The 20,125-nt window shown below is 48.4% G+C and overlaps 1 protein-coding gene across 1 annotated transcript in view; it reads left to right on the forward strand.

Moving 5' to 3' along the window:
* Positions 1-20,125, forward strand: part of LOC138296834 (exportin-5-like) — a 723,294-nt gene that overhangs the window by 80,736 nt on the left and 622,433 nt on the right. Inside the window, exon 8 of the mRNA XM_069236301.1 lies at positions 18,657-18,756. Coding sequence (XP_069092402.1) covers positions 18,657-18,756 — 100 coding nt within the window. The remainder of the gene's footprint in view (positions 1-18,656; positions 18,757-20,125) is intronic.

Here is a 20,125-nt window from a genome sequence, read left to right on the forward strand (position 1 = left end):
ATGTCCAACATGGTTAAGGAGTTTTGCCTCTCCTGCCCCACCTGTCAAGCCAGTGGTAAGACAGGTGGGCACCCAAAGGCCCCCCTCATTCCACTTCCAGTGGTGGGGGTGCCCTTTGAAAGAGTGGGTGTGGACATAGTTGGTCCACTGGAACCTCCCACAGCCTCAGGAAATATGTATATCCTGGTAGTAGTGGATCATGCTACCAGGTATCCTGAAGCTATTCCCCTTAGGTCGACTACTGCCCCTGCAGTAGCCAAGGCCCTCATTGGTATCTTTACCAGAGTGGGTTTCCCTAAGGAGGTGGTGTCTGACAGAGGTACCAACTTCATGTCAGCATACCTAAAGCACATGTGGAATGAGTGTGGAGTGACTTATAAATTCACTACACCTTACCATCCACAAACTAATGGCTTAGTTGAGAGATTCAACAAGACATTAAAAGGCATGATCATGGGGCTCCCAGAAAAACTCAAAAGGAGATGGGATGTCCTCCTGCCATGTCTGCTTTTCGCTTACAGGGAGGTACCCCAGAAGGGAGTAGGGTTCTCACCCTTTGAACTTCTGTTTGGTCATCCTGTAAGGGGACCACTTGCCCTTGTTAAAGAAGGCTGGGAGAGACCTCTCCATGAGCCTAAACAGGACATAGTGGACTATGTACTTGGCCTTCGCTCTAGAATGGCAGAGTACATGGAAAAGGCAACCAAAAACCTTGAGGCCAGCCAACAGCTCCAGAAGTTTTGGTATGACCAAAAGGCTGCACTGGTTGAGTTCCAACCAGGGCAGAAAGTCTGGGTTCTGGAGCCTGTGGCTCCCAGGGCACTCCAGGACAAATGGAGTGGCCCTTACCCAGTACTAGAGAGGAAGAGTCAGGTCACCTACTTGGTGGACCTGGGCACAAGCAGGAGCCCCAAAAGGGTGATCCATGTAAACCGCCTTAAGCTCTTCCACGACAGGGCTGATGTCAATCTGTTGATGGTAACAGATGAGGATCAGGAGGCAGAGAGTGAACCTCTCCCTGATCTTCTGTCATCAGACCCAAGAGATGGCACAGTAGATGGAGTGATCTACTCAGACACCCTCTCTGGCCAACAGCAGGCTGATTGTAGGAGAGTCCTACAACAGTTCCCTGAGCTTTTCTCCCTAACCCCTGGTCAGACACCCCTGTGTACCCATGATGTGGACACAGGAGACAGCATGCCTGTCAAAAACAAAATCTTCAGACAGTCTGACCATGTTAAGGAAAGCATCAAGGTGGAAGTCCACAAGATGCTGGAATTGGGAGTAATTGAGCGCTCTGACAGCCCCTGGGCTAGCCCAGTGGTCTTAGTCCCCAAACCTCACACCAAAGATGGAAAGAAAGAGATGAGGTTTTGTGTGGACTACAGAGGGCTCAATTCTGTCACCAAGACAGATGCTCATCCAATTCCAAGAGCTGATGAGCTCATTGATAAATTAGGTGCTGCCAAATTTCTAAGTACCTTTGACTTGACAGCAGGGTACTGGCAAATAAAAATGGCACCTGGAGCAAAAGAAAAGACAGCATTCTCCACACCTGATGGGCATTATCAGTTTACTGTTATGCCCTTTGGTTTAAAGAATGCCCCTGCCACCTTCCAAAGGTTGGTGAATCAAGTCCTTGCTGGCTTGGAGTCCTTTAGCACAGCTTATCTTGATGATATTGCTGTCTTTAGCTCCACCTGGCAGGATCACCTGGTCCACCTGAGGAAGGTTTTGAAGGCTCTGCAATCTGCAGGCCTCTCTATCAAGGCATCCAAATGCCAGATAGGGCAGGGAACTGTGGTTTACTTGGGACACCTTGTAGGTGGAGGCCAAGTTCAGCCACTCCAACCCAAGATCCAGACCATTCTGGACTGGGTAGCTCCAAAAACCCAGACTCAAGTCAGGGCATTCCTTGGCTTGACTGGGTACTACAGGAGGTTTGTGAAGGGATATGGATCCATTGTGACAGCCCTCACTGAGCTCACCTCCAAGAAAATGCCCAAGAAAGTGAACTGGACTGTGGACTGCCAACAGGCCTTTGACACCCTGAAACAAGCAATGTGCTCAGCACCAGTTCTCAAAGCTCCAGATTATTCTAAGCAGTTCATTGTGCAGACTGATGCCTCTGAACATGGGATAGGGGCAGTTCTGTCCCAAACAAATGATGATGGCCTTGACCAGCCTGTTGCTTTCATTAGCAGGAGGTTACTCCCCAGGGAGCAGCGTTGGAGTGCCATTGAGAGGGAGGCCTTTGCTGTGGTTTGGTCCCTGAAGAAGCTGAGACCATACCTCTTTGGGACTCACTTCCTAGTTCAAACTGACCACAGACCTCTCAAATGGCTGATGCAAATGAAAGGTGAAAATCCTAAACTGTTGAGGTGGTCCATCTCCCTACAGGGAATGGACTTTATAGTGGAACACAGACCTGGGACTGCCCATGCCAATGCAGATGGCCTTTCCAGGTTCTTCCACTTAGAAAATGAAGACTCTCTTGGGAAAGGTTAGTCTCATCCTCTTTCGTTTGGGGGGGGGTTGTGTAAGGAAATGCCTCCTTGGCATGGTTGCCCCCTGACTTTTTGCCTTTGCTGATGCTATGTTTACAATTGAAAGTGTGCTGAGGCCTGCTAACCAGGCCCCAGCACCAGTGTTCTTTCCCTAACCTGTACTTTTGTATCCACAATTGGCAGACCCTGGCATCCAGATAAGTCCCTTGTAACTGGTACTTCTAGTACCAAGGGCCCTGATGCCAAGGAAGGTCTCTAAGGGCTGCAGCATGTCTTATGCCACCCTGGAGACCTCTCACTCAGCACAGACACACTGCTTGCCAGCTTGTGTGTGCTAGTGAGGACAAAACGAGTAAGTCGACATGGCACTCCCCTCAGGGTGCCATGCCAGCCTCTCACTGCCTATGCAGTATAGGTAAGCCACCCCTCTAGCAGGCCTTACAGCCCTAAGGCAGGGTGCACTATACCATAGGTGAGGGTACCAGTGCATGAGCATGGTACCCCTACAGTGTCTAAACAAAACCTTAGACATTGTAAGTGCAGGGTAGCCATAAGAGTATATGGTCTGGGAGTTTGTCAAACACGAACTCCACAGCACCATAATGGCTACACTGAAAACTGGGAAGTTTGGTATCAAACTTCTCAGCACAATAAATGCACACTGATGCCAGTGTACATTTTATTGTAAAATACACCACAGAGGGCACCTTAGAGGTGCCCCCTGAAACTTAACCGACTATCTGTGTAGGCTGACTAGTTTTAGCAGCCTGCCACAAACCGAGACATGTTGCTGGCCCCATGGGGAGGGTGCCTTTGTCACTCTGAGGCCAGTAACAAAGCCTGCACTGGGTGGAGATGCTAACACCTCTCCCAGGCAGGAATTGTCACACCTGGCGGTGAGCCTCAAAGGCTCACCTCCTTTGTGCCAACCCAGCAGGACACTCCAGCTAGTGGAGTTGCACGCCCCCTCCGGCCAGGCCCCACTTTTGGCGGCAAGGCCGGAGAAAATAATGAGAATAACAAGGAGGAGTCACTGGCCAGTCAGGACAGCCCCTAAGGTGTCCTGAGCTGAGGTGATTCTAACTTTTAGAAATCCTCCATCTTGCAGATGGAGGATTCCCCCAATAGGGTTAGGATTGTGACCCCCTCCCCTTGGGAGGAGGCACAAAGAGGGTGTACCCACCCTCAGGGCTAGTAGCCATTGGCTACTAACCCCCCAGACCTAAACACGCCCTTAAATTTAGTATTTAAGGGCTACCCTGAACCCTAGAAAATTAGATTCCTGCAACAAGAAGAAGGACTGCCCAGCTGAAAACCCCTGCAGCGGAAGACCAGAAGACGACAACTGCCTTGGCTCCAGAAACTCACCGGCCTGTCTCCTGCCTTCCAAAGATCCTGCTCCAGCGACGCCTTCCGAAGGGACCAGCGACCTCGACACCCTCTGAGGACTGCCCCTGCTTCGAAAAGACAAGAAACTCCCGAGGACAGCGGACCTGCTCCAAGAAAAGCTGCAACTTTGTTTCCAGCAGCTTTAAAGAACCCTGCAAGCTCCCCGCAAGAAGCGTGAGACTTGCAACACTGCACCCGGCGACCCCGACTCGACTGGTGGAGATCCGACGCCTCAGGAGGGACCCCAGGACTACTCTGATACTGTGAGTACCAAAACCTGTCCCCCCTGAGCCCCCACAGCGCCGCCTGCAGAGGGAATCCCGAGGCTTCCCCTGACCGCGACTCTTTGAACCTAAAGTCCCGACGCCTGGGAGAGACCCTGCACCCGCAGCCCCCAGGACCTGAAGGACCGGACTTTCACTGGAGAAGTGACCCCCAGGAGTCCCTCTCCCTTGCCCAAGTGGAGGTTTCCCCGAGGAATCCCCCCCTTGCCTGCCTGCAGCGCTGAAGAGATCCCGAGATCTCTCATAGACTAACATTGCGAACCCGACGCTTGTTTCTACACTGCACCCGGCCGCCCCCGCGCCGCTGAGGGTGAAATTTCTGTGTGGACTTGTGTCCCCCCCCGGTGCCCTACAAAACCCCCCTGGTCTGCCCTCCGACGACGCGGGTACTTACCTGCAAGCAGACCGGAACCGGGGCACCCCCTTCTCTCCATTCTAGCCTATGTGTTTTGGGCACCACTTTGAACTCTGCACCTGACCGGCCCTGAGCTGCTGGTGTGGTGACTTTGGGGTTGCTCTGAACCCCCAACGGTGGGCTACCTTGGACCAAGAACTGAACCCTGTAAGCGTCTTACTTACCTGGTAAAACTAATCAAAACTTACCTCCCCTAGGAACTGTGAAAATTGCACTAAGTGTCCACTTTTAAAACAGCTATTTGTCAATAACTTGAAAAGTATACATGCAATTTTGATGATTTGAAGTTCCTAAAGTACTTACCTGCAATACCTTTCGAATGAGCTATTACATGTAGAATTTGAACCTGTGGTTCTTAAAATAAACTAAGAAAAGATATTTTTCTATATAAAAACCTATTGGCTGGATTTGTCTCTGAGTGTGTGTACCTCATTTATTGTCTATGTGTATGTACAACAAATGCTTAACACTACTCCTTGGATAAGCCTACTGCTCGACCACACTACCACAAAATAGAGCATTAGTATTATCTATTTTTACCACTATTTTACCTCTAAGGGGAACCCTTGGACTCTGTGCATGCTATTCCTTACTTTGAAATAGCACATACAGAGCCAACTTCCTACATATGGCCACACCGTACTTCCAATGTCTAAGAACGGACTTAGACACTGTAGGGACATATTTCTCATGCAGCTATGCCATCACCTGTGGTATAATGCACCCTGCCTGAGGGGGGATGCCATGTCGACTTTGTGTGTGTTGTTGGGGAGAAAAAGGCAATCTGCAATGGCATTCTGCATGTGTTGGGTGAGGGATCCCTTAGGGTAGCGCAACACATGCTGCAGCCCTTAAGGACCTTCCCTGGCCATAGGGCCCTTTGTACCACTGGTACCTTTTACAAAGAACTTGTCACAGGGGTGTGCCAATTGCAGAAACAATGGTACATTTTTAGTGAAAGAACACTGGTCCTGGTCCCAGCACACACTGTCAAATCAGTATCCCGCACAAAGTGGGGGAAGGGGTAACTGCAACATGGAGCCATTTTTCTAAACTAGGTATATATTACCACTATGTATCGTAAATACTATGCCTGCGATGTAATACTTATCTTGACAGTGCAGGTAGTCAAAACCACATAGAACAGTTCATCATGGCAAAAGATGTGGATGCCATGTTGGTTAGAACTCGCACATAAATGGTACATTACCATGGCCTGTCTCTAGAGCTTTAGGTATCACTATGAATGCATAGATCATGTAGCGCACAGGAGAACCTACATGCCCTTTAGGCAGTCTACTGTAATTGAAGCAAGTTCCTCTGGGAAATCCAGCCACCTCCTTGTGATGACCGGGATCTTGGTCTCTGTGCCCACCCTGTAGGAGGAGACCATGAATGGAGGGAACCGAAGGACACAGCAGCGCTGCAGGGGCAGCATGGCACGATTGAAAAGAGCTTCTCCTGGTGCTCTGTCTCTTGGTGCTTCTCCCCACACTGCGCTCTCCAGTAACCAAGTGTTTTGGCCTCACACTGGTCTGGTGAGAGTGCTAAACACGAGCTGCTGAGTTCAGTGTGCCCTACACATGCTGATCTTGGGCAATATGCTGAACATGGGACAGAGCTCACCCTGCGTTGAGAACACTAGTGGGGCACATAAAACAGGCAGCAGTGGCCAGGCAGACCAGCACATCCAAACCAGAGGTTTAAGCGATCTCTCCTGGCAGCACCATTACCTTCGTGGAACCAAGTCAGGGAGTAGCTTGCAGCAGGGCAATGAACAGGAAAGCAATCAAGTGAGTTGTTTTTGCCACCCAAAAAGGAGCAGCCACAACAGAACTGCTGTCCAGATGAGTCCTTTTGTGCCGCTTTTCCATCCTTCTGACTGAGGGTAGGGCCCAGTTCCAAAAGTGCTCCAAAATCATGAGATTAGAGCCCCTGTATATATTCTCCAAAATGTCTTTGTTAAAGGGGGCGACTTCAAAGGAACCCTTACAAGTATAGCACAAAACCTTTCAACCCAGCCCTGGCTCCAGAGATAGGTAGGGGATAAGTCAGCCCATTGTGTAAGGACAGGATACGGCCTATTGACATGTAAGGTGTGAACAGCCCACCCAATAGGATGACTACCAGTATGCAGATGAATGCAGGTGACTTTTCTGTCACACCCAGCCCCTCCTGTGTTGTGGCTGTCTGGAAAGTATGCACAAAGTGTAGCTATCACTGTGCTCTAGACGTGCATTTGAGTCAGGCAGATAAACACTAGAGTTATAAACTCAGAGAAATGCCTACTTTCTAAAAGTGGAATTTTTAAAACAGTAATGTAAAATCCAACTACACCAGTAAGCAGGATTTTTCACTACCGTTCAAAACATACCAAAATGCCAATGCTACTCCTTTCAGTTAAGAAATTATCACTAAAAAATACGTAAGGGAATTCCAAATGCTAACCTACGAGAGGAGCAGCCCCCACTGTAGTGAAAAGCTAAATAGGCTGTTAGTACTAGGACATGTAAAAGATAAGAGTACGTGTCCCTCCTTTTACATACACAGCACCCTGCCCAACGGGATATCTAGGACCTACCTTTAGGGTGACTTAGGTATAGGAAACAGGGTGTTTAGGCCTTTTCAAGTAGTTTGAATTGCCAAGTCAATGTGGCAGTAAATGCACATGCAGACCCTGCAGTGGCAGGCCTTAGCCAGTCATACCAAGTTTTAGGGAAGAGAGCACATGCACTTTAGCACTGATTAACAGTGGTAAAGTGCCCAGAGTCCAAAGTTCAAAACAAAGATGGTCAGAAAAATAAGAGGGGAAGGCAAATTAATTAGGTACAGCCCTGTAGAAAGGGCCATTTCCAGCACCCCAGACCTGTTATTAGGCTATTAAGTGTAGGGCAGAAACATGTTGACGTTGTAAGGGTCATAAGACCAACTATCCTTCTTTGCCCCTTGTTTTAGTTTTTAATCTATGCCCATCCACCATGCTAATAAAGGGATGCCTGGGTATGGATGAGACATTTTTTAATCACTACAGTCCCCTGTCACCAAAATAGTGAAGGTGCTCCCTGGAATACGGTTGACCCCACCCTTGGCATTTAGGGGCTGGGGTAAACCCGATGATGATGCAAGAGTGTGAGTGTTACATATATAAGAATAACATTTTCCTTGGGTGACAACCACTAACTATTTGGGGGAATATCCATTTTTGTGGCTCTTCTGTAATAGCATAGTCAGGTGTCTTACTTCTTCCTTGCCTGACATGCTAGGAAAACGCTCTCAGATTTGGGCTGAGCCTCCTGGGCGTGTTGGCTGGTTGGAAGTTGTGTAGGAAACTGGAATTCTCTTTCCAGATGTCCCGCCACTTTTTGCCCCCATTTAAATGACTGGATGCTGATGTAGGAAGCTGGCCTGGTGTGTGGTGAGCACCTATGGTGTTATTACCCTATACCAGGTCCAGGTATCCCCTATTAGTGAGGTGCAGACAGTGTCTGGGAAGCCAGGGATCTCTAGAGGTAGCTGTAGATGAGCAGCCAAGGGTTATCTAGGAGACATGCAAAGCTCATGCAATACCACTTATAGTCACACAGCACTTACACGCATGAAAGAACCACACAATGTTACAAAAAGAAAGGTACAAATACTATGTAGGCAATACTCTACGAGCAGGTGAGTAAACACAGTAATATATACACCTTAGTTGTCAGGAATGAGCATAGAAAGTAATAGAAAACAGTGCAATAACAATAGACAAGTGACTTTAGGAAAGTAGCCATTTTCTAGCATGGTTACCCCCATTCTTTGGCCTATTTGTCAGTGTTCACTGTGATCCTGCTAACCAGGACCCCAGTGATTATGCTGTCTCCCTTCTAACTTGGTAACTACCTTTTGTCTTCCCACAATTGGCATATAGGTCACCCCCCATGTAAGCTTCTAGTACCTAGTATATGGTACTCAGGGCATTGGGTACCAGGGGATGCCCTATGGGCTGCAGCAGTTATTCTGCCACCAATAGGGAGCCCACGTAAAGAGTTCTGCAGGCCTGCCATTGCAGTCTCCGTGGCCTATGTCCAGCTACATAATGGGCATGTTTGGTATCAAATATGTCAGAATCATACCCCAATACTGTTGCAAGTATGATTCCATGCCCTCTGGGGGTTCCTTAGGGGACCTCCAGCATTGATTACAGGGTTTTCCGAGCAGCCCAAGCTACTGCCTCCCCTCGGACAGGTTTCTGCCTTTTTGTTGCTTTGTCTGATCAAGTTCTGGAATGCAGAACAAAGGATTTCCTTTGGCAGAGGGAGGTAACATCCTCTCCCTTTGGAAGTAGGTGTGACTGGCTTGGGAGGGGTATGCTTTCAAGGGCACATTTGGTGTCCTCCATGCAGAAACCAGTCCACACCGATTCAGGGCCCCCCATTCCCTGCTGTGGCATGACACTGGACAGTGGAAAGGGGAGTGACCACTCCTCTGTCTCACCACCCCAGGGGTGGTGCTCAGAGCTCCTCCAGAGGGTCCCTGGGTTCTGTCATCTTGTTTCCAAGGTTGGCAGGGAACTCTAGGAGCATATGAGAGCCAGGTAAGCATCTATCAGGAGGGGGCTCCGACATCACCTGCCTAGCCTGGTCAAAGTGACCAATCCCTCTTTCAGGGCTATTTAGGGTCTCTCTTTTGGGTGGGTCCTCGGATTCGGCTTGCAAGATTCCAGCAGGACTCCTGCAACCTCTAGTTCGACTTCTGGCCTCCGGAAAGCGACTGGAACCTCCAGGACTGGACAAACTGCCTCCAAGAAGAACTCTTCTCTTCAACAGTGTTTCCAGGGCTCCTGCCAGCAACTGCAACATTTCCCCTGGCTGTGCATCCACTGAGGGTGGCTTTTCTTTAGACTGCTCTAGAAGAAAGAAGGAATCTGCCTTGGAGTGAACGAGTTACTCCCCCGCATCCACAGGCACCTGCTGCAATGACGACCGGCTGCATGGAGCTCCCCTCATCTTGAGCTGCGTGGATCCTGCATCACAGGTGGTGGTCAGGAGTATTCCTCTTGGTCTTCTCCGCCGGCTGTCCAACTTTGGTGGAGGTAAGCCCTTGCCTTCTCATTCAGGACAGTACCCCCGTGCACTGCGTGTCTTGCAGCTGCCAAGGCTTGTTTGCATCTCCTCCAAGGGATCTTCAAGCAATGTGTAGCTCCAGTCCCCAGCACTCTTTTCTGCGACGCACAGCCCTCTGCGTGCTTCTCTTGCACCATGGGATAACTTTCTGTAGTGCTGCGTTGGCTCCTGCAACTTCTGTGTCACCATCCTGTGGGTGCTGCCTCCACTTCTGTGGGTCCCCTGTGTCTCCTCCTGGGTTGAGTCCTCCTGATCCTTGCTGGTCCCTGGCAGCACCACTTTTCCATTTACCGTGAATTTGCCTTTGCCAAGACTTGTTACTGCACCAACACCTGTCTGAAATTTTCACTCCAGCGTGGGACATGTTCCGCATCCATCAGGAACTCGTCTCCGGCTCCAGGGCTGCATTGCTGACCAGTTCTTCCTCACTGTCGACCAACTCCTGCAAGAACAGCTGGGTGGGTAGTAGCTCCTACTCCTCATGGGCTCCACTGACACTTTTCGACTTGATTCCCTCTCTCCACAGGTCTTCTTCTCCAGAAATCCACCACTGGTTTCTTGCAGACTTGTTTGGGTGTCTTCTTTTCTTCTTTTTCTTCCTTTTTGGTGGTTTACTCCTGCTTTCCTGGTCTCGGGGAGGGGTCAGATACCTTGTATTTCTTTTATTTATTTTTTAGTATATGGTTTGGGCTCCCCCTATTATCACTATTGGTTATTGCTATTTACACTGTTTTCTAACCTTTTTCTAAACCTATTACAGTTTACTAGTGTATAGAATTAGTGTATTACTTCCTATTGGAGGGTTGCCCTTCTAGTACTTTGTGGTATTGTGTTCCAAAAATAAAGTACCTTTATTTTTGTACAACTGATTGTTTTCTTCCATGTGTGTAAGTGCTGTGTGATTTGTGGTTTTGCATGAGCTTTGCATGTCTCCTAGTTAAAGCACTGGCTGCTCATCCACAGCTACCTCTAGAAAGTCTGGCTTCTAGACACTGCTTACACTTCACTAATAAGGGATACCTGGACCTGGTATAAGGTGTAAGTACCTTACTTACCCACCACACACCAGGCCAGCTTTCTACAGTGACCTTAGGGGGAGTCCAAACCATGTACTAAAACCCTAAGACTCCCCCACCCTCCCAGGTAAGTGGAATCTGTAGAGGGGAGCTGTAGGAAAAAGGAACCCCAAAGGGTAAGAATCAGAGTGTCCCCCCAGCAACCAGGAGAGAAGAGGTAAGTCCCAGGTTTTTTCCAAACCCACAGAGAAACTTTGGAAAAGGACTGTGCAAGACCCAAGCAAGACTGCAAGAACCAGAAGATAAATCCATACAGTAGGGGACCCTCAAATGAAGGGGACCAAGTCCAGTTCCAGTTGGAGTGTCTGGTTGGGGCAGGAGCCACTACCCTCCCTTCTGGAGATGCAGGACCAGGTCGACTGTTAAGTGCAGGAGTTGGCTATGCAGCAGAGGAAAAGTTCCAGAAGTGATGCAGTCGATGTCCCATGTCGGAAGAAGAGTTTCAATCCGTCAGAGGTGTGAAAAAAACGCCAATAAGTCTTGGCAAAGGCAAGAGTTGCAGAAGATGATTTGCAGAGCTACCGGGGACAAGGAAAAGTCTGAGGGAACTCAACCCAACGAGTGGAGTCCCAGGAATCCCCAGGCAGTCAGGAAAGCAAGAAGTAGTGGATGCAGCCCCCACAGGCAACTAATAAGGCAGCTGGCACAGGAGTCGCAGTGAGGCCCACTCTGCACACCTGGAAAGCAGTTCCATGTCGCTGGAGCAGCAGCCAGCAGACCACGCATTGCAGGGCTGGAGGCCGGGGCTACATGGAGCCTGAATAGCCAACAAGCGTTGGTAGCTGCAAGAGTCACAGTGCAGAAGGGAACTGGCCTGCAAAGAGAGGCAAAGGCGCACCACCACCAAAGTTGGATAGCTGGTAGAGGGGACCACTCAGGCCCACCACCTGTGTTGCAGGATCCCTGCAGAGTTGCAGGAGAGAGGACCCACGTAGCCGGCAGCATTGATGTTGGTGCCTGTAGATGCAGGGGAGTGACTCCTTCAGTCCAAGGGAGGTTCCTCCTCGCTTCTTGGTGTGGACTGAAGACTTTCCGTCCTCCAAGGATACACAGCCGGGGAAATGTTGCAGTTGCTGGAAGGAGACGGAGAAACAAAGTTACAAAGCAAAGTCGTCGTTGGAGGTGCGGATTGTAGGTTCCTGTGAAGTCCATTTGTGGTTCCTGTGGCCAGAAGTCGAAGTAAATGTTGCAGAGGAGTCTGCTGGAATCTTGCATGTCACATTTGAGGACCCACCCAAGAGGGAGACTGTAAATAGCCCTGTAACAGGGGATTGGTCACCTAGCAAGGTGACCACCTGTCAGGAGGGGTCTGTGACGTCACCTGCCTGACTTGGCCACTCAGGTGCTCCCATAGGCCTCTGCCCACCTTGGATTCAAGTTGGCAGAATCAAGTGGTCACCTGGAAGGGCTATGGGCACCAACCCTGGGGTGGTGATGGACAGGGGAATGGTAACTCCCCGTTCCATTGTCCAGTTTCGTGCCAGAGCAGAGACTGGAGGTCCCTAAACCTGTGCAGAACAGTTTATGCACGGAGGGCACCAAATGTGCCCTTCAAAGCATAACAGTGGCTTGGGAAGGCTACCTCTCCCATGCCATGTAATATCTATTTCCACAGGGGGAGGGTGTTGCCTCCCTCTCCCAAAGGAAATCCTTTGTTCTGCCTTTGTGGGCAGAGCTGTTCAAGCAGCAGGAGGCCAGAAACCTGTCTGTAGGATGGCAGCAGCGTGGTCTGCCTGGGAAAACCCTGCTAACTGGTAGGAGCAAAGCTGGGGGTCCTCCAAGGAGCCCCCAGAGTGCATGAAATCATACAACCAATACTGGTAACAATATTGGGGTATGATTCCAACATGTTTGATTCCAAACATGCCCAGGTTCGGTGTCACCATTAAGTAGCTTGACATGGTGTAGGAAGTTGGCTCTGTATGTGCTATTTCAAAGTAAGGAATAGCATGCACAGAGTCCAAGGGTTCCCCTTAGAGGTAAAATAGTGGTAAAAAGAGATAATACTAATGCTCTATTTTGTGGTAGTGTGGTCGAGCAGTAGGCTTATCCAAGGAGTAGTGTTAAGCATTTGTTGTACATACACATAGACAATAAATGAGGTACACACACTCAGAGACAAATCCAGCCAATAGGTTTGGTATAGAAAAATATCTTTTTTTAGTTTATTTTAAGAACCACAGGTTCAAATTTAACATGTAATATCTTGTTTGAAAGGTATTGCAGGGAAGTACATTAGGAACTTTGAATCATTACTTTAGCATGTATACTTTTCACATAAAACACAATAAGCTGTTTTAAAAGTGGACACAGTGCAATTTTCACAGTTCCTGGGGGAGGTAAGTTTTTGTTAGTTTTACCAGGTAAGTACGACACTTACAGGGTTCAGTTCTTGGTCCAAGGTAGCCCACCGTTGGGGGTTCAGAGCAACCCCAAAGTCACCTCCGCTCAGGACACCTTAGGGGCTGTCCTGACTGGCCAGTGACTCCTCCTTGTTATTCTCATTATTTTCTCCGGCCTTGCCGCCAAAAGTGGGGGCCGGAGGGGGCGGGCAACTCCACTAGCTGGAGTGTCCTGCGGTGCTGTGACAAAGGGGTGAGCCTTTGAGGCTCACCGCCAGGTGTTACAGCTCCTGCCTGGGGGAGGTGTTAGCATCTCCACCCAGTGCAGGCTTTGTTACTGGCCTCAGAGTGACAAAGGCACTCTCCCCATGGGGCCAGCAACATGTCTCTAGTGTGGCAGGCTGCTGGAACCAGTCAGCCTACACAGATAGTCGGTTAAGTTTCAGGGGGCGCCTCTAAGGTGCCCTCTGTGGTGTACTTTACAATAAAATGTACACTGGCATCAGTGTGCATTTATTGTGCTGAGAAGTTTGATACCAAACTTCCCAGTTTTCAGTGTAGCCATTATGGTGCTGTGGAGTTCGTGTAAAACAGACTCCCAGACCATATGCTCTTATGGCTACCCTGCACTTACAATGTCTAAGGTTTTGCTTAGACACTGTAGGGGCACAGTGCTCATGCACTGGTACCCTCACCTATGGTATAGTGCACCCTGCCTTAGGGCTGTAAGGCCTGCTAGAGGGGTGTCTTACCTATACTGCATAGGCAGTGAGAGGCTGGCATGGCACCCTGAGGGGAGTGCCATGTCGACTTACTCATTTTGTTCTCACTAGCACACACAAGCTGGTAAGCAGTGTGTCTGTGCTGGGTGATGGGTCTCTAGGGTGGCATAATACATGCTGCAGCCCTTAGAGACCTTCCCTGGCATCAGGGCCCTTGGTACCAGAGGTACCAGTTACAAGGGACTTATCTGGGTGCCAGGGTGTGCCAATTGTGGAATCAAAAGTACAGGTTAGGGAAAGAACACTGGTGCTGGGGCCTGGTTAGCAGGCCTCCGCACACTTTCAATTCAAAACCTAGCATCAGCAAAGGCAAAAAGTCAGGGGGTAACCATGCCAAGGAGGCATTTCCTTACAATCAGGTATTGGCTGAGTAGTCCAGCAAATGCAAAGTCTTGTACCCCACCGCTGATCCACCAATGTAGGAAGTTGGCTCTGTATGTGCTATTTCAAAGTAAGGAATAGCATGCACAGAGTCCAAGGGTTCCTCTTAGAGGTAAAATAGTGGTAAAAAGAGATAATACTAATGCTCTATTTCGTGGTAGTGTGGTCGAGCAGTAGGCTTATCCAAGGAGTAGTGTTAAGCATGTGTTGTACATACACATAGACCATAAATGACGTACACACACTCAGAGACAAATCCAGCCAATAGGTTTCGTTATAGAAAAATATATTTTCTTAGTTTAATTTAAGATCCACAGGTTCAAATTTTACATGTAATATCTTGTTTGAAAGGTATTGCAGGTAAGTACTCTAGGAACCTTGAATCTTTACTTTAGCATGTATACTTTTCACATAAAACACAATAAGCTGTTTTAAAAGTGGACACTTAGTGCAATTTTCACAGTTCCTGGGGGAGGTAAGTTATTGTTAGTTTTCACAGGTAAGTAAGTCACTTACAGTTCTCAGTTTTTGGTCCAAGGTAGCCCACCGTTGGGGGTTCAGAGCAACCCCAAAGTTATCACACCAGCAGCTCAGGGCCGGTCAGGTGCAAAGGTCAAAGAGGTGCCCAAAACACACAGGCTATAATGGAGAGAAGGGGGTGCCCCGGTTCCAGTCTGCCTGCAGGTAAGTACCCGCGTCTTCGGAGGGCAGATCAGGGGGGTTTTGTAGGGCACCGGGGGGGACACAAAGTAGCACAGAAAGTACACCCTCAGCAGCGCGGGGGCGGCCGGGTGCAGTGTGCAAACATGCGTCGGGTTTCCTTCAGTTTTCAATGGGAGACCAAGGGGTCTCTTCAGCGATGCAGGCAAGGGGGGGGCTCCTCGGGGTAGCCACCACCTGGGCAAGGGAGAGGGCCTCCTGGGGGTCACTCCTGCACAGAAGTTCCGTTTCTTTAGGGGCTGGGGGCTGCGGGTGCAGGGTCTTTTCCAGCCGTCGGGAAATGGAGTTCAGACAGTCGCGGTCAGGGGGAGCCTGGGGATTCCCTCTGCAGGCGTCGCTGTGGGGGCTCAGGGGGGACAACTTTGGTTACTCAGTCGTAGAGTCGCCGGAGGGTCCTCCCTGAGTTGGTTGTTCTCCACCAGTCGAGTCGGGGTCGCCGGGTGCAGTGTTGCAAGTCTCACGCTTCTTGCGGGGAATTGCAGGGGTCTTTAAATCTGCTCCTTGTAACAAAGTTGCAGTTCTTTTGGAGCAGTGCCGCTGTCCTCGGGAGTTTCTTGTCTTTTTCGAAGCAGGGCAGTCCTCAGAGGATTCAGAGGTCGCTGGTCCCTTGGAAAGCGTCGCTGGAGCAGGTTTCTTTGGAAGGCAGGAGACAGGCCGGTAAGTCTGGGGCCAAGGCAGTTGGTGTCTTCTGTTCTTCCTCTGCAGGGGTTTGTCAGCTCGGCAGTCCTTCTTCTTGTAGTTGCAGGAATCCAAATTCTTAGGTTCAGGGAAGCCCTTAAATACTAAATTTAAGGGCGTGTTTAGGTCTGGGGGGGTTAGTAGCCAATGGCTACTAGCCCTGAGGGTGGGTACACCCTCTTTGTGCCTCCTCCCAAGGGGAGGGGGTCACATTCCTATCCCTATTGGGGGAATCCTCCTTCTTCAAGATGGAGGATTTCTAAAAGTCAGAGGCACCTCAGCTCAGGACACCTTAGGGGCTGTCCTGACTGGCCAGTGACTCCTCCTTGTTTTTCTCATTATCTCTCCTGGACTTGCCGCCAAAAGTGGGGGCTGGGTCCAGGAGGCGGGCATCTCCACTAGCTGGAGTGCCCTGGGGCATTGTAACACGAAGCTTGAGCCTTTGAAGCTCACTGCTAGGTGTTACAGTTCCTGCAGGGGGGAGGTGTGAAGCACCTCCACCCAGAGCAGGCTTTGTTTCTGTCCTCCGAGAGCACAAAGGCTCTCACCGCATGAGGTCAGACACTCGTCTCTCAGCAGCAGGCTGGCACAGACCAGTCAGTCCTGCACTGAACAATTGGGTAAAATACAGGGGGTATCTCTAAGATGCCCTCTGTGTGCATTTTTTAATAAATCCAACACTGGCATCAGTGTGGGTTTATTATTCTGAGAAGTTTGATACTAAACTTCCCAGTATTCAGTGTAGCCATTATGGAGCTGTGGAGTTCGTTTTTGACAGACTCCCAGCCCATATACTCTTATGGCTACCCTGCACTTACAATGTCTAAGGTTTTGCTTAGACACTGTAGGGGCATAGTGCTCATGCAGATATGCCCTCACCTGTGGTATAGTGCACCCTGCCTTAGGGCTGTAAGGCCTACTAGAGGGGTGACTTACCTATGCCACAGGCAGTGGGAGGTTGGCATGGCACCCTGAGGGGAGTGCCATGTCGACTTAGTCATTTTCTCCCCATCAGCACACACAAGCTGGCAAGCAGTGTGTCTGTGCTGAGTGAGGGGTCCCTAGGGTGGCATAAGACATGCTGCAGCCCTTAGAGACCTTCCCTGGCATCAGGGCCCTTGGTACCAGGGGTACCAGTTACAAGGGACTTACCTAGGTGCCAGGGTTGTGCCAATTGTGGAAACAATGGTACATTTTAGGTGAAAGAACACTGGTGCTGGGGCCTGGTTAGCAGGGTCCCAGCACACTTCTCAGTCAAGTCAGCATCAGTATCAGGCAAAAAGTGGGGGGTAACTGCAACAGGGAGCCATTTCTTTACACATGGGCAATGACCTATGTCCAGTAGACAGGTAAAATGGCTTCCCCGCACTCACGAAGTCCAGGAAAATGGAGCTGGAGTTAGTAGAGGCACCTCTGCTCATGCAGGGATGTCCTCACATACAAGTACTTGCACCCTGCCCTCTGGGCTAGGAGGGCCTGCCATAGGGGTGACTTACAGTGACCTGGGGCAGTGACCTATAGTGAAAAGGGTGAATGAACCCTTTCACGCAGGCTGCAATGGAAGGCCTGCAGACACACTTTGCATGGGCTCCCGTGAGTGGCATAATACATGCTGCAACCCATGGGGGAATCTCTGGTGCCCCAATGCCCTGGGTACCTAGGTACCATATACTAGGGACTTGTATTGGATGGGGTGGGGGGGGGCGGGCACCTGTATGCCAATTGTGGGGTGTAAAAGGTTAGGGACAACCTAATCCGTTGGGGGGAGAGCACAGGCATTGGGGTCCTGGTTATCAGGATCCCAGTAAACACAGTCAAAACACACTGACAGCAGGCAAAAAGTGGGGGTAACCATGCCAAAAAAGAGGGTACTTTCCTGCAGCTGGCTGGTTTTCAACTCCAACAGTGCACTGAATCCTGCCTGCTAACCAGGCTCCAGTACCAGTAGTCTTTCCCCTAAAATCCAAATACTCGGTTGTGTCCAATTGGCACACACTTTAGCACCCCTGTAAGTCCCTAGAAAATTGTACCCCTGGTACCTAGGGTATGGGTACTAAAGAGTCTGAGGACTATAGCATTCATTGTGTCAACCTAAGGGACCCCCATACAAATTAGATGCAGACTGCCACTGCTGAGTTCATGAAATGGTGCAAATCATTGTGAAAACATGACATTGCACACACCCTGTGTGCAATGGCCAAATATGCTGCATGTGGTATATGTAAGTCACCCCTACAATAGGCCTTAGGAGTCCTACAGCAGGGTGCGTTATAATGCATGGTAGGGCACATCTGCATGAGCAGCTATGCAAGCTTGATGTCTGGTTCTATTGGTAGGTATTGCAAGTGAAAAGGAAAACCATCTTATGGTGTGTACTGAGCACTGGTAATTACGAGTTACCCAGCCATATACTTCAGTGAGAGATGTGCCCATGTTTAGCACAAGTCTCTGCTTCACATATCTGCTGTTCATATTTGTAGTTTGACTGCAGTATGTTTAACCTAAATTAATATTGTAGTATATAAAATATTTTACAATCATTGGTATGCGATTAAGATTTGAATGTATGTGTAGGAAATAACATACTAATAAATGAATTCTTCCTTATGAGAGAGAGCTTCAGTACCTTCTCCTAAATGTATTCTATATTCAATCTTCCATTATAAACATTGTGATGATGTATACTTTTGGTTAAACAATATGAAATGCACTGCCATCTGTAATGAAATATTAAATGGGAGCGTCACAAATATCTTAAGAGTGGCTGTTAATTTGTTAAATTATGCTTTTTAAAGGAGTCCCTATTAATGCTGTGCTTTTTTTCCTTGTGGTGTACTAACATTAGGCGTAGTAGAATGTGTCTGAGACATACCACAAATTCCTTTCAAAGCCTTGAAAATGTGTGCTGAAGTTTAGACTTCTTACTACAGTTTGTGTTGCTCATTTTCAAATAATACATGTTGCTTGCATTACCTTTCAGAATGGATGATGGAGAAAAGATGACCGAGAAACGCTATTTGTTCCTCAAGAGACTCTGCACGGTTGTGTGTGCCCTTGCCAACTTGCTCTGCTTGGTGGTTGTAAGTCCCCATCTGTGCTTATCATTTTGATAGCTAAGATTGATGCAGGTGTATTTATTAAAGTTATTTCAATCACTTCTTTTCAAGAGTTAACATACGAACTAACACAGTGCGTAAAGTCTCACTAGGGATCCTGCTAGACACTGTTCATTTTAACAGTCTGATGACACTGTTGCACTTACGTGACATTTGAGCCTGGGGCGTTTGGATGCCAGATCTGTTTTCCCAAAATATTTTTAATATTTTTGCTGGAAAACAATGTCACATTACATCGTAAGGGTGCAGAGTTACCAACGTTTCATGTTATCCACCAGCGAAGTATATGAGTCTAAGAATAGTGAGAAAAAACTAGAGATCATTGAGAAAATGCAAGTAGTGTCAATATACATATATGATAAAGACTAAAACCACAATGAAAGAATGTGCCTCGTCTGAAAGCTGTCCGACCAAGAAGATCTTGGTAAGGAAATTTAAGGGAGATGCAACCTGTGTGGGACCACGGAGTCAATGCAGTGCATAAAACAATGCTTGAATATTGAGAGGAATCTTTGAGATAATATAAATGAACACACAATAAAGTCTACTTTCATTTATAGTAGTAGTAATTCTTTATTTACATGAATAATTAAAATCTTAGCAACACAGACTGAGTACATGATCATTGGAACTGCGTGCTTGCGAACTATCCATAGATTTCAACACGCTGCATAAAGTTTTTAAACAAGATCAATAAATCTATTACGAGATCAAGTCACATGGAAGTCCTCTAAAATTAGTTTAAAAGAAAATATAAAGCGCAGCTAAAACCCTACATTCGCTGTTTAATACTGTACACGAGTCAGTTAAAATTGTTCTGTATAAAATTATTCCTAATTCTGGAAGTTTTAGACAGAAGAGTGCTAGTTAATATTAGCTATGGAGTAACGATCACGGGCAGCAAGTTAAATATTAAGCTTGGATCAAACATTTTATTACTGCCAGCTGGCAGGTATTGACCCCACTCATGATAAATACTGGTTTTAGTAGTTAATGGTGTGCTTCTCTTGGGGCTGGGCAGATACAAATCAGGTGAACTATGTCCTCTCTTCCGTTTTTGCATAGCCTGCATAACTTCTCGCCCCCATTCTTTCATGTTGGTTGATCCTCTAGGGACATAAAGGACCCTAGTCTTATGGCAAGCAGCTGGTGTTTCATGTGCACTGGAAATGTTGAAATCAAATACTGTACTGGTGCCAAACTGCTGTAGTTGTGCATGACGATTAAAGCATAGCTTATCGTCTAGTACATATTGCAGTCTGATTTCCCTTTTTAGTGCACAACAAAAGAGAGGCTATGACATATTAGAGTCCCAAAAGTGTGTCATTTGAGT

This window comes from Pleurodeles waltl, chromosome 5, assembly GCF_031143425.1.
Source record: "Pleurodeles waltl isolate 20211129_DDA chromosome 5, aPleWal1.hap1.20221129, whole genome shotgun sequence".
In the NCBI taxonomy this organism is placed as follows: domain Eukaryota; kingdom Metazoa; phylum Chordata; class Amphibia; order Caudata; family Salamandridae; genus Pleurodeles; species Pleurodeles waltl.